The 14,045-nt window shown below is 39.0% G+C and overlaps 1 protein-coding gene across 5 annotated transcripts in view; it reads right to left on the bottom strand.

Moving 5' to 3' along the window:
- The window catches only part of clcn3 (chloride channel 3), a 148,057-nt gene that overhangs the window by 29,634 nt on the left and 104,378 nt on the right, over positions 1–14,045 (bottom strand). For all 5 annotated transcript variants that reach the window (XM_072594530.1, XM_072594547.1, XM_072594537.1 and 2 more), the window contains 4 exons: positions 12,488–12,694; positions 7,676–7,756; positions 4,015–4,560; positions 392–578 (listed from right to left, as the gene is read on the bottom strand). In XM_072594530.1, the coding sequence (XP_072450631.1) occupies positions 392–578; positions 4,015–4,560; positions 7,676–7,756; positions 12,488–12,694 (1,021 nt within the window). The remainder of the gene's footprint in view (positions 1–391; positions 579–4,014; positions 4,561–7,675; positions 7,757–12,487; positions 12,695–14,045) is intronic.

Here is a 14,045-nt window from a genome sequence, read left to right as displayed (position 1 = left end):
TTTGAACCTTATACATGTACAGTCTTAGCACATATTATTATCTTTGTCTTAGTATCCACTTTATTTCTCTTAATCTTCTGTGAAGCAACTAAATAAATAGGCACAAAATAAGATTGAGTTCATAAACCCTGCCTGTTTAGTTACTGCTGTACTACCCTATGCAGAGAGGCATACTGAACCTCTGTCCATTCCATTTCTTGTGTGCCTGCCTGGATTGAGAGAATATCCTATGGAACCATGGTCTGCTTTCACTCTTCATGTGAATGAAAACTGGTTTAACTCAAATCTCACAGAAACTCAGGTGTACTTATGAGCTATACCATACATTTTTTAAACTTTACCATATCCTCAGGAAACACAAAATACTTCATTACAAATGAAAATTACTTACCCAAGCAAGCTGCAGCACCAACCATTGCATATAGGCCCGGAGTGACACAGTCTGCTCCAACATTACACCACTGGTTAAATATGAACCAGTCGTGGTGATAGTAGGCTAGCTGCTCCACTGCAATCCCCACAATCCTACCAGCAATCGCACCAATCGCCATACTCGGAATGAAGAGGCCTGAAGGTACCTGAAAAATATCCCCCGCCCCACAAATATAGTAATAACAGAAATTCATCCCTTTATGAAGACTTAAGTAACATGTTACATCATTACAAACTACATCAACACTGAAATCTTCCATTTTACTACATATGAAAGGATTCATTGGAGCTTATAGGTGGCTTTTAAAGATTATTTTATTTATCATTTTCAGTTATGGGGTAGCATCCAGCCTCTGTTAAGCATCAGAAAAATACAGTTTTCTAGTTCCCATTCTCAGACCAATACAATGGAGTAAGTAGATTGGACATTTACTTCAAGCAACCAGTGTCAAATCCATTCCAGGCCAACTGAATATCTTTTATGTTAAATTGAACACTCTATCCATGCTCAATGCATTTTGCTAATGGTATCACATAATGCTGTAATAATTCAACAGTATCTTAACTTGAATTAACTTTATCGTACAACATGCGGAGGAACAGGATTGTGGGAGATATAGCAGTTTGGATCAGTAATTGGCTTGCTGAAAGAGGGTTGTGGTTGATGGGAAATGTTCATCCTGGAGTCCAGTTATAAGTGGTGTACGGCAAGGGTCAGTGTTGGGTCCACTGCTGTTCGTCATTTTTATAAATGACCTGGATGAGGGCTTAGAAGGGTAGGTTAGTAAATTTGCAGACGACACTAAGGTTGGAGGAGTTGTGGATAGTGACAAAGGATGTTGTAGGTTACAGAGACATAGATAAGCTGCAGTGCTGGACTGAGAGGTGGAAAATGGAGTTTAATGCGGACAAGTGTGAGGTGATTCACTTTGGTCGGAGTAACCGGAATGCAAAGTACTGGGCTAATGGTAAGATTCTTGGTAGTGTAGATGAGCAGAGAGATCTCGGTGTTCAGGTACACAGATCCTTGAAAGTTGCCACCCAGGTTGACAGGGTTGTTAAGAAGGCATACAGTGTTTTAGCTTTTATTAATAGAGGGACCGCGTTCTGGAACCAGGTGGTTATGCTACAGCTGTACAACACTCTGGTGCGGCCGCACTTGGAATATTGTGTACAGTTCTTGTCATCACATTATAAGGAGGATGTGGAAACTTTGGAAAGGGTGCAGAGGAGATTTACTAGAATGCTGCCTGGTATGGAGGGAAGGTCTTACGAGGAAAGGCTGAGGGACTTGAAGCGGTTTTCATTGGAGATAAGAAGGTTGAGAGGTGACTTAATAGAGACATGTAAGATAATCAGAGGGTTAGATAGGGTGGACAGGGAGAGCCTTTGTCCAAATATGGTGACAGCAAACACGTGGGGACATAGCTTTAAATTGAGGGGTGATGGATATAGGACAGATGTCAGAGGTAGTTTCTTTACTCAGAGAGTAGTAAGGGTATGGAATGCTTTGCTTGCAACAGTAGTAGATTCGCCAACTTTAGGTCGTCATTGGACAAACATATGGACGTACATGGAATAGTGTAAGTTAGATGGGCTTCAGATTGGTTTGACAGGTCGGTGCAACATCAAGGGCCGCGGTATTGTTCTATGTTTAATTTTCTCCTGTAAAGATGTTAATTCCTTGGGGGTGATGTAGTTCAATGGGCACCAGTCATCTAGGTTACTGACTAATCAACTGAAATATTTGAGATGGTCTTAAGTGCCTATATCTTTTTAGACCTCCAGAAGGTGTTCAATAAGGTTCCAGAGGGATTCATTAGCAAAACAAAAAAGCGGACAGAATTGAAGGTAGTCTTTTGAAGAGACAGAGTGGTGATCAAGGTAGCACATGGAAAATACTAGTCAGAGGAATCAGACTGAGGGTCTCAACTTTTCACCATATTTACTAATGGTTAGAGTAAATGAACAGAAAAGTTCACATATGAAAACAATTTGAGGAAGTCAGTAGTATAGCTAGAAACAGAAAGTTGCAAATGGACATAAGAAAACTATGGCAAAAAGAGTTGAACGTAGATAAGTATAAGGTCATTTGCTTTGACTACAAGTAAAAGGTTTAGAAATAGGAGAAGTAGGCTATTCAAGACTGCTCTGCCATTCAATAAGGCTGATGTTAGATATCAATTCCATTCAGTGCTCTTACACTAGATCTATATCCCTTGAATCCATTACACTAAAATCAACTGACCTTAAATCGTAAACATACTCAATGTCTGAGCATCCACAGCCCTCTGGGATGTAGAATTCCAAAGACATACAAGTCTTTAAGTAAAAGAATTTCTCTTTGTCTCAGCCCTAAATGACAAAATTAGACTGCAATCTTTAGCTCCAGATTCTCAAGCCAGGAGAAACAGCAGCTTTCTTTCAAGCCACTTAATAATTTAAATGCTTCAATGTGATCATGTCTCATGATTTTATATTTTGGGGAATATGTGCATTATCTGCTCAGTTGATCCTCACAGGATAACCCCATCTCAGTAATCAATCTAATGAAATTTTCTTGCACATCAAGATAATACATAGATTGTTAGTACACATACCTCTAAATCTCATGATGGATGTAGGCTCTTTGAGGCAGTTAAAATGCAGATTTACCAAACTGGCAACACAGATCTGGGATAGGTTACATTAAATTAGTCTGAATGCTCCTACTCTGGAAGAATGAGGGAGATCTGATCTAGGTAGTGCAAATGTTAACTGAATGGAACAGAGTTGATGCAGAGAAACCAATTCCTACAGTGGGTGAAACCAAGGGCAAGGGGACATATTCTTAATATCAACACTTGGCCATTCAGGCAACAAGTCAGGAATCACGTTTTCACTTAATGTTGTTAGAAATTTGGAACTTCCTCCCACAAAAAGCTGTGAACTCTGGCAAAAAAAACCCTGAAATATAGTTTAGACAGCTATGAATACAGAAATATGGAGCAAAGTTAGGAAAATAGAGTTGAGGTACAGTTCAACCAACATCTAGACGACAGAACTGGTCCAAGTGGTAGAATAGTCTCTTCTGATTCTAGGGTTTCTACTGGGACCTGAATAAAGTATATATTCTTCATTTCTAAGCACAGGTACAAATGACTTTCTGACACAATACTCAATTGTGAGTGCCTTCACAGCCAAGCCCAGATATCTAACTTTGCGCTGTTTAGGAGTTTTACAATTCTACCAGAGTTCAACTTGTGACTTAATCCAAATGGCTTAATTTAGTTATTTACTGAATGAAAATGCACAGATTTAGGGATAGTGGGGAAATGGATAAACTTATTAACTTTGAACTCGAACCATCTGCATCTTCTAGATCTGGCAAGTTATGTGGTTTGAACTTAGACAAAATGTGATTGAAATAGCTGGGTATATAGCTGTTTTATGGTTATTTAGTCCGGTCATACCAAAGATGAAAAACATCAGCCTATTGCTTTGAATGTTCAATTAAGGATATGAATTATCAAATTAACAGGCTACTGTGAATAGCTAAACATTCTTCTTAACTGGAGCATACAACATCTGCGAATGTGTTACCTTAATTCCAAATGTGAAGATGGTCATAATGATCTTAAATATAAGTGCCAATGCCAGTTTTCCTATGGCATCATAAACTCCTTGACCAGCAGGTCGATCCGGAATGTCATCCAACAGTTTACTGACATTTGCATCAGTCTGATAATCACAGAGGGGTGAAGATTCTAGAGGCCCACAATCAGTGAAAAGTTCTTTGATCAACTCACTAGTGTTCTTCCTGGTGTACTGATTAGGAAAGGCAACCACTGCAGTGATCACAGTCACTGCAATGACTTCTAGGACTGGGAACTTGCCAAACTTTGTGGTTTTGCGTCGTCTACACCAAGCAATGTTAGCACGGATGAAGAAGGCTCCCCATAATCCCCCAAATACACCCAGCAGGATGAAAGGGATTAATTCAAACAAATACCATGGTGTGTGATACTCCACGTAAAACAGAACTAGACGACTGTTTCCAAAAGGATTAATAGAGCGCAAGACGAAGGCTGCCACTAATGCGGCAAAAAATGATCTCCAAAGAGTTTTCAAGGGAAAATAGTAGCTAACCTGAAAGAAAAAAAGGTTTTTAAATGGTCATTAAAAAAACAAAAACTTCAACATATCAAAAGCATTCAAAAACAATTTACCAATGAACTGGTCAAATAAAATCATAAAAGTAATTTTGAAAGGGCCGTTAGTAGCATTCAAAAGGAACAGTAAAACTTTGTTAAAATTTCAAGTTCTTTTCCTCTTCAGAGAAATGAAATGACAGATGAGGCTCAACATCCCATTCTGATACCAAAGAGTAGAAGAGTCGAGTACAATTGTCGTTCACTATCCACGAATAGAAACTTTCTTAAACATAAAAACTTGATGAACAAATTGTATGTTACAAATCTTTTGCATTCTTTTAACAGTTTATATTGTATTTTATAGCTATTCCGATTTTGTAAGTAAATGCCTTTGAACCCTAAGTCAGTTCGTAAGTGTTTGGTTTGATCTGAAGAGAATGAAAGTGTGCAGCATTAAATATAAAACATCAGCAAATTGCGAAACAGCTCAAATCTTCGGCTGTATAGCCTGCGAAAGCTTCTGAAGTGAATTACCAGGTTTGCAGATGATACAAAAATAGATGGAAAAATAGGTGGTGAGGATGACAGAGTTTACAGAGGGATACAGATGGGTGAGATGAATAGGTTACAAGCTTGGCAGCTGGAATATAATGTTGGAATATATGAGGTTTTGTACTTTGGCAGGAATATTAGAGGTGGTGAATATTATTTAAATAGGGCAAAGAGAAAGAAAACTGCAGCACAGAGGAATTTGGGGGTTCTAATGCATGGATCACAAGAAAGCTAGCATCCAGATTCAACATGTAACAGGGAAGGGAAATGGAATGTCGGCCTTTGTTTCAAATAGAATAGACAATAAAAAGAGAGAGGTCTTGCTAAAGCTAGATAAGGCAGAAGTCAGACAACTGAAATATTGTAAACAGTTTTTATTCCCTTATCTAATGCAAGATATATTGACACTGGAGTCCAGAGAAGGTTCACTGGGCCGAAATTGCAAACAGAAGGGCTTACTTAAGACAGATTGACTCATTTGGGATTCAACTTATTGGAGTTAGAAAAATGAGAAAAGACCTTACTGAATAAGATTAAGGGGCTTAACAGGGTAGATACAGAAAGATTGTTTCCTCTTGTGGTAGAATCTAGAACCGGGGACATAATCCCAAAGTAAGGATTGCCAATTTAAGACAGGCATTAGAAGGAATCATATTCTCTCAGAGGATAGCGTATCTGTGGAATTCTTTATGAGAGACGGTTGTCAAAGCTGGGTGGCTAAGTATATTCAAAGCTAAAATAGACTTTTAACCATGAGAGGAATCAAGCATTATAGGGAAAAGACTGGACATTGGAGTTGAGGATTATCAGAACAGTCATGATCTCATGGCATGGTGTAGCAGTCTCAATGCATTGATGATCTATTTCTTTTCCTATAACTTATGTCTTATGATCTTATTGTGAAATAAGACAACAGGTTGATTTTAATGGGGGTGAAGGGTGTCAAGTCTGTCAGATGGAGTGCTGGGTAAAGTCCCATATTGGCTCTTTCTAGAAAGACATGAATCATATGTCACTCTGGCATTTTACAGAACAACTGTGGGTCTTCTCTGGAATCAAAGAAGAAAACCATTGAGCTGCTGACCAGAGGCTAGTAGCTTGACTGAACAGTAGCACCACTTAGAACACATTAGTTGCTTCAGCATGACATTCACCTGAGGTCCAGGATTGTCATGGGCTCAAATCTCAGATGAGTGATGGCAGGATGAGGGTCACAGGGTATTGTTCATTCACAAGGGAAGTGGGTAGTTCTCAATCAAGAACCATCCCCCAAGAAATACTCAATCCCTCCAGAAGCTCACAAGCAATCTTTATTTGGTTTCCTCCTCGTGTTCCTCACTCATTTTCGGAGAATGAACACCAGTGGCAGCAGGATACGGTCCTTCCGTAGGCACTGATTGTCCAACTTAAGGGTCACCTTTGGCAGTGGAGTGAGAAGGCTGGGGATTTCCCATCCTGCTGATACCCTTCTATCCAAACTAATGGCCTTTCACCACCAAACTCAACATGGCAGAAGGCATTAAATTTTGTCCAAGAGTTGCAGTCTAAAGAATATATCAGACTACTGTATGAAGAAGCTGGTTCAAAATAAGTCAAAATATTCATAAGTATCTGAACTGTCCATTAATAATGAACGCTTTATTCACAAATACGATTTCAGTCTTGTCATATAATGATTAGTTCATAGGCAACTACCTTCTCAAGGTTTCTAACAGTCCTGTTTCAATACTTCTCTTTTGTATTTGCACACAAGAAGAATTTGCAATAAGATAGTCACTGCAATGTATATAATTTCTGGTCTTCACTTCTGCTTGTCTTTGCTGTCTGTTTCGTTTGTTTTCACAACCGATCTCCCTCTCCCCTTCTTCTCTTTATCTTTCCTGATTGTATTGCCTTTAACTTTCAAGTGAAGCTCTTGATGTTACCAAGCCAGATGACATAGGCTGCAACAACACTGAAGATCCTCTGAACGTTTGTACCGGTCTGCAGGTTTAGGGGCAAATTGTGAGAGCATGTATTGGAAAATTGGAGCAGTACTCTGTATAATCACTCAAATATGCACTGGCTACATGCAAAGGCTTGTCATTAGCCACATAAAGCTTCCTGGAAAAAGTAATTTCATTTAACTCAGGGGAAAAAAAAAAATCAGGCCTTGATTTCCCATTTAATACAATCTTCCATACACCCACTATTTACTACTTACACATTTCTTATTGCACATAAGCCCAAGCCAGTTTACAACTGATGGAAAGATATTTTTTAAAGATAGAGGACAAGACAAACTTTTTTTCTGAGGATCATGGGTCTAGAAAGCAGTAAGTGCCGTGTCATTTAATACTGTCTAGGATGACATTTTTATTGGTCAAGGTTGGTCCGAAGGGACAGACAGGAAAGTGGAATTGAGACCACAAGCCTGTTCTACCATTTGATAAGATCATGACAGATCAGTTATGATCTTAACAAATGGCAGAACAGGCTTGAAGGACCGAATAGCATAAGTCCTGTACTCCTTTGCTCCCAAATAATACACAAATATTTAATGCACAAATATTTATTACCTCTTCCAAACTAAAAAGAACACCACCAATTGGAGCACCAAAAGCCACTGACACCCCTGCTGCTGATGCTGCAGACAATACCTATAGAAAGCAATGACACAATTTGTTATTTTATGTTAGCTTCAATAAATCTGGTTTACACTGAAAGGTTCTGAATTAAGGGGCACAACTGAGCAAAATCCGAAAATCTAAAGTTACCTCTGTAGTTTATCTCATAAGTCAAAAGGAAAATCCATTTATTTGAACATTTATTTTTACTTCTCTTATCAAATCTTTGGCGTGATAAGCTTTTGTGACAAGGTTTACTTGATAGCATGTATTAAGGATACTGATAGAAAGTTAAAAGATAAACTGAAAATCCTGATTTTAAATTATTTTTATGACAATTAAGATAAATAAGCACAGATGAACACCGCAACAGATCACAACTTACAAAAGAATTTTTTTGTAAATCTATAACCAAAAACAGATGCTGCAGCAATTTTGCACACAGCAAGATTCGACAATCAGATCTGTGGATAATTAATGCATTTTATGTTGGTGCTTGAAGAACAAGTACTGTGCAAGGGAGAAATTAATAACTAATGTAATCCAGTTTCCTGCAATTAGAATTTCAATGAGTAAAAGTAACAGAAAAATTCATTACATGATTGATTTAGATTTCAGCAAGTTCCCTCATGCTACGCCTCAAGTAATAACCCAATAAAGTGAGATGATAGCCAACAGCAGGGAAGATTCTTGAATTGATGTGAAAGTTGGCTAAGTCAGTTGCTTTGAATGAGTTATGTCAACATTGCAGGGGCACCACAGGAATTAATGCTGTGAAATTCCTGTTTGCAACACATTTAAACGGATTTGTTTCCTATGGAAATTAGAAGATTTAGGATGAGATCGTTAAGATTATAAAATGTTTTGATAGGGTAGATTTAGAGAACACAATTCAGGTGTTGACAAACCCAGAGACAGATATAAAAGTTAAATGACTGATGAGTTCTTTTCATAGTGATGTTTGGTTGGAGACCCATAGCTAAAATTAGCTATGGTCATCTCACGTTTTCGGACTCTGACAAAACAGTGAGCAAAGGATTAAATCTGGAATGCACTTCAATTTCCACTTGTCCATCTTCACCCCATCACCCACCCCTCCCGCTTCCACCAATCCATATCCTTACTGGCCTTACCAGGTTCACCTGCAGAGTCAATACTTTTGCCATTGGCTTTAATATCTGCCTTGGTTTGGCACTATTTTGTCTCTGCAAATTCTGAAATTCAACCATTCCATCAAGAACAACACATTCCTTTGAATCTAGCCCTTCTGTGTTTCCATTTACTTTCCTGCCCCAGTACTGGTGACTGGGCTTTAGCCTTTTCAGAGTTTTTAAAAAATACCCTCTCCCAAAGCCTTGTCATTTTGTACTCTTATCTACATCCTTAGATTGTTTGTTGGAGACCCTAACTATTTACATAGTCTTAGAGATGTACAGCACGGAAACAGACCCTTCGGTCCAACTTGTCCATGCTGACCAGATATCCCAAACCAATCTAGTCCCATTTTCCAGCACCTGGCCAATATCACTCCAACCCTTCCTCTTCATATACCTATCCAGATGCTTTTTCAATGTTGCAATTATACTTGCCTCCACCATTTCCTCTGGCAGCTCATTCCATACACGCACTGCCCTTTGCGCCAAAAAAATTGTCCCTTAGGTCCTTTTTATATCTTTCCCCTCTCACCCTAAACTTATGTCCTATAGTTCTGGACTCCCCACCCCAGGGAAACGACTTTGTCTATTTACCCTATACATGCCCCCTCATGATTTTATAAACATCTATAAAGGTCACCCCCTGAGCCTCTGACGCTCCAGGGAAAACAGCCCTAGCCTATTCAACTCTCCTTATAGCTCAAATCCTCCAACCCTGGCACCATACTTGTAAATCTTTTCTGAACCCCTTCAAGTTTTGCATAGAAAGACCAGAATTGCACACAATATTCCAAAAGTGGCCTAACCAATGTCCTGTACAGCCACAACATGACCTCCCAACTCTTGTACTCAATATCTGACCAATAAAGGAAAGCATACCAAATGCCTTCTTCACTATCCTATCTACCTGTGACTCTACTTTCAAGGAGGTATGAACTTACACTCCCAAGGTCTCCTCGTTCAGCAACATTCCTTAGAAGGACTTATATTAGGTAAGGTCCTAAGATTTGCTCTCTCAAAGTGCAGCACCTCACATTAATCTAAATTAAACTCCATCTGTCACTTCTCAGCCCATTGGCCCATCTGATCAAGATCCCGTTGTAATCTGAGGTAACCTTCTTCACTGTCCACTACACCTCCACTTTTAGTGTCATCTGCAAACTTACTAAATGTACCTCTTATGCTCATAAGCAAATCAATTATATAAATGACAAAAAGTAGTGGACCCAGCACCGATCCTTTGGCACTCCACTGGTCACAGGCTTCCAACCTGAAAAACAACCCTCCACCACCACCCTCTGTCTTCTATCTTTAATCGCCTCTCTGAATTCTTTCATGACTTGGTGCTCATTTTCCTTGGACCTATTTGTAAAGAACTTTGGGATGCACTTCCAGTAAAGTGCACCATATTAACGCAGGGTGGTTTTGCTCACATAACTTTTAGCCCAAGGATATTTATCTTTTGCTAAACTAGAAAAGAAAGTTGCTTCCAATTTTAAACTTTTCACATCTTGCATTACAAGGATGATGAATAAATTCTGTTGCTCAGAAGCTTTTTTTTCCCAAGGAAAGCACTAATTTCATTGTTTTGGTCTGAAGCACAAAGATTATACAATTTTAAAGAAAAAATATCAAGATTGTTTTCAGACCAGCTCTTAAACAAATCTAACAGGCCATCGCAGGATTATTTTCCCTTTCATTAATTCCTTGCTTTCCCTACCGTCCTATTTTTTTCTAAAAACATTGACTCCTGCTAGGTTACAGCTTTGAGCAGTGCAATGCCCATGTGCATTATCCATCACAATTAAGCTCACACACAGCATCAACATCTTATTTGATTGTGAAGGAGCCTGGAAAGTGGCTCTATTCTGTTCCAAATCAATGTCTACACATTTACATCTTGGAAATCATTGAATAGCAGTCAGGGGCATGAACTCTTATTGACCAATCTTCTTTCGAAACCAAGAGTCACTGTGGGAAATTGCAGCATTTCTGCCATAACCCTGGCAGACATTAGATCTGAGGACACACAAGGACAAGTCAGACACCCCAGATGGGACTTGAACCCAGAATCCCTGGCTTAGGAGGCCAATGCCTTATCAGATCTGAGACCCACCGTCAGGAGAGACGCTGAAACCTAGATCAATTACTTCACATTTTGTTGCAATCCAAATAGAGACTAATAATTTTAAGAAATACATTTGAAGTTCAGTTGACGTCTGAATGGGTGACAATGACAATGTTTTAATTTCAAGGTATTTACCATGTGACAACCTATAAGCAATATTCACTAATCAATTTTGTAGACAGCATAGTTAAAACCACTGGAACATGCATACATGAGACAAATTTAGTATGCCCTGAATCTTGGGGTGGCACGGTGGCTCAGTGGTGAGCACTGCTGCCTCACAGCACTGGGGAACCCGGTTCAATTCCAGCCTCAAGCGACTGTCTGTCTGGAGTTTGCATGTTCTTCCCGTGTTTTGTGTGGGTTTCCTCTGGGTGCTCCAATTTCCTCCCACAGTCCAAAGATGTGCAGGTTAGGTTTATTAGCCACGCTAAATTGCCCAGGGATGTCCAGGTAAGGCCATGGGAAATACAGTGTTATAGGGACAGGGTAGGTGCAGGTGGGATGCTCTTCAGAAGGTCAGTGTGGACTCCACAGGCTGAATGGCCTTCCTCACACTGTAGGGTTCGATGATTCCATAGAGCCCACAGAAAAAAAAAAGTTCAAAATACAGCTCAGTACTTCTGCAAGAAGCTGCTCCTCCAATGCCGACAGACTCTCTACGTGGATCAGGAGATGTCGCATCAGGGTAGATGTGGAAAGGATGTGAGGGATCTCACTAAAAAAAAAATGGAACCGGCTCTTGGTAGCACCGTTAACAAATCTTCCATGGCTTTACTGATGTTTGAGACTAAACTGATGGAGTAGAAAATGGCTGGGGTGCACTTGTTCTGTTTTTGTGGAGAGGACATACCAGAGTGATTTTCCACATTGCTAAATAGTCATAGCCGCATGGAACACCCTGACGATGGGTGCAGCTTGCTCTGGTACACAAGTCTCAACATCTTACATGTTTCAATCAATCATTCTTCTATCCTGCAGTAGATACAAGCTTAGCCTGCCCAGCATTTTACCATACGATAACACACCCATTCCAAGTATAAATCTAATAAATAATCTCTGAACTGTTTCTAAAGCATTTATATCCATCCATAACTACAAAGACCAATACTGTGCACAGTACTTCATATATGGCCTCACCAGTGTCCTGTCTAGTGAAAGCATAAACTCCCTACTTTAGAGTTCAATTTTCCATGTAATATATACTAATATTTCATTAGCTTTCCTGGTTACTTGCTGCATATGTATGCCAGCCTTTTGTGAATCATAGGACACCTAGATCCCTCTGCATTTCAGACCTCTGCACTCAGAGTATATTAAATCCAATAAACCAAATTATTGCAGTTAGGATATGCAACTTTTATTTCAGAAAACTTTTTTTATAAAACCACTCTCTGCGGTCAAAGTACACATGCAAGAACTACAGTTTATTCAGTTGAAAAAGAACTTAAAAATTAGGGAAAAAAAATGCAGGAATGCTACCTCTCGTTTCTTTGCCTCATTTTTGTTGTATTTTGGGAATAGGTAGGAGAAGATATTACCACAGCAACACGCAACGTGTACAAGAGGACCTTCCTTTCCCAGACTCAGCCCTGAGGCAACAGCTAAAACCAGTGTGACTGTTTTAATTAGCAAGGTCCACTTGCCCAAGTATCCTCGGATGATGAAGCCACTCAGAATGGTTTTAATCTGCAAAAGAAAAATAGAATTGCCTTAAAATTTAATATATATGTCTCTTAAACTACACATTGTTCATAATAAATATAAGCAACTTCAACAGCAAAGAGTGACTGCTACATTGGGAATTTAGTTTTGAAACTCTATAATATCAGTGAAAGGTGGTGAGAGGCTCCAAGATGGAATAGAGGTAAAAACAATGACTGCAGATGCTGGAAAGCAAATACTGGATTAGTGGTGCTGGAGAGCACAGCAGTTCAGGCAGCATCCAACGAGCAGCAAAATCAACGTTTCGGGCAAAAGCCCTTCATCAGGAAGGGCTTTTGCCCGAAACGTCGATTTCGCTGCTCGTTGGATGCTGCCTGAACTGCTGTGCTCTTCCAGCACCACTAATCCAAGATGGAATAGGCAAGAGTCAGACAAGGGAACAAAGGTTCAGCTAACAATACAAATTTACGACTTGGGCCAGGCAGCACTTTTTCCATACAAAATGATCAAAGAACTTCTCTCTCATAGAGCTGTCATCTAACAATTGGATGCTGCAGTGAAGGGACTGAAAATTGTTTCTGGATAAGCTATGATGGGATGAATGAGGCAACCATTTTTGGTCTGGTAAAATGTTATAATTATTGGTTATGAAGTTAGTATTTAATGACAAAACTGTGATAATTCTCCTGATCCAACACCACTTGCTATAAAACAAAATCCAATAAGTTTTCAACTTCACTTCATGCTTTATTCTGATCTATGTTCTAAATTATCAAGGGGTCAGAAGATTTCACCTAATCTGAAAAGGAACATTTTTTTCATTTTCAGTACTGAACAATGTAAACTAAACAACTAAATGAAAGAATAAACCTCTTGATTTTGTCTCTCAAAATGTGTTGATACAAATAAAACAGCAGTCCTTATTACAAGAGTAAAAACTGTTCTACTTTGTTATTCATGTCATTGCAGATTGTGGCTAGAATTGTGTTTCAGCATTAAAGCCCAAGGAAACTGGAATAAGACCATCTAAGCCAACTCACTTTAACATTCTGGACAGCAGGAACTTTGAATGCATCTATTTCGCCTGATCTGAATTCAGAATCCAAAGCTCAATGTTGGTCTGCTAGTCCATGCCATCATGTTTTATCTAATTTATTCTTAACAAGTTTCATTTTTGCTCTGCATTCTTGCTCTTTTATACTAAAGACATTGTGCATGGATTTAGAAATTGCCATATCCCTTATGTTACTTACTAATGTTATAGAAGGTCTCTCAAAACGAGAAAGAAACATGCACTGACTTACAGTAAACCATTTAATATTAAACTATTTAAGAATGGCAATAGTTAAAAGTAACACAGCCAATTATACAGTAA

The sequence above is a fragment of the Chiloscyllium punctatum genome, chromosome 2 (assembly GCF_047496795.1).
Source record: "Chiloscyllium punctatum isolate Juve2018m chromosome 2, sChiPun1.3, whole genome shotgun sequence".
Taxonomy (NCBI): domain Eukaryota; kingdom Metazoa; phylum Chordata; class Chondrichthyes; order Orectolobiformes; family Hemiscylliidae; genus Chiloscyllium; species Chiloscyllium punctatum.
The sequence above is the reverse complement of the archived record's forward strand: the minus strand, read 5'-3'. Positions and strand labels throughout refer to the sequence as shown.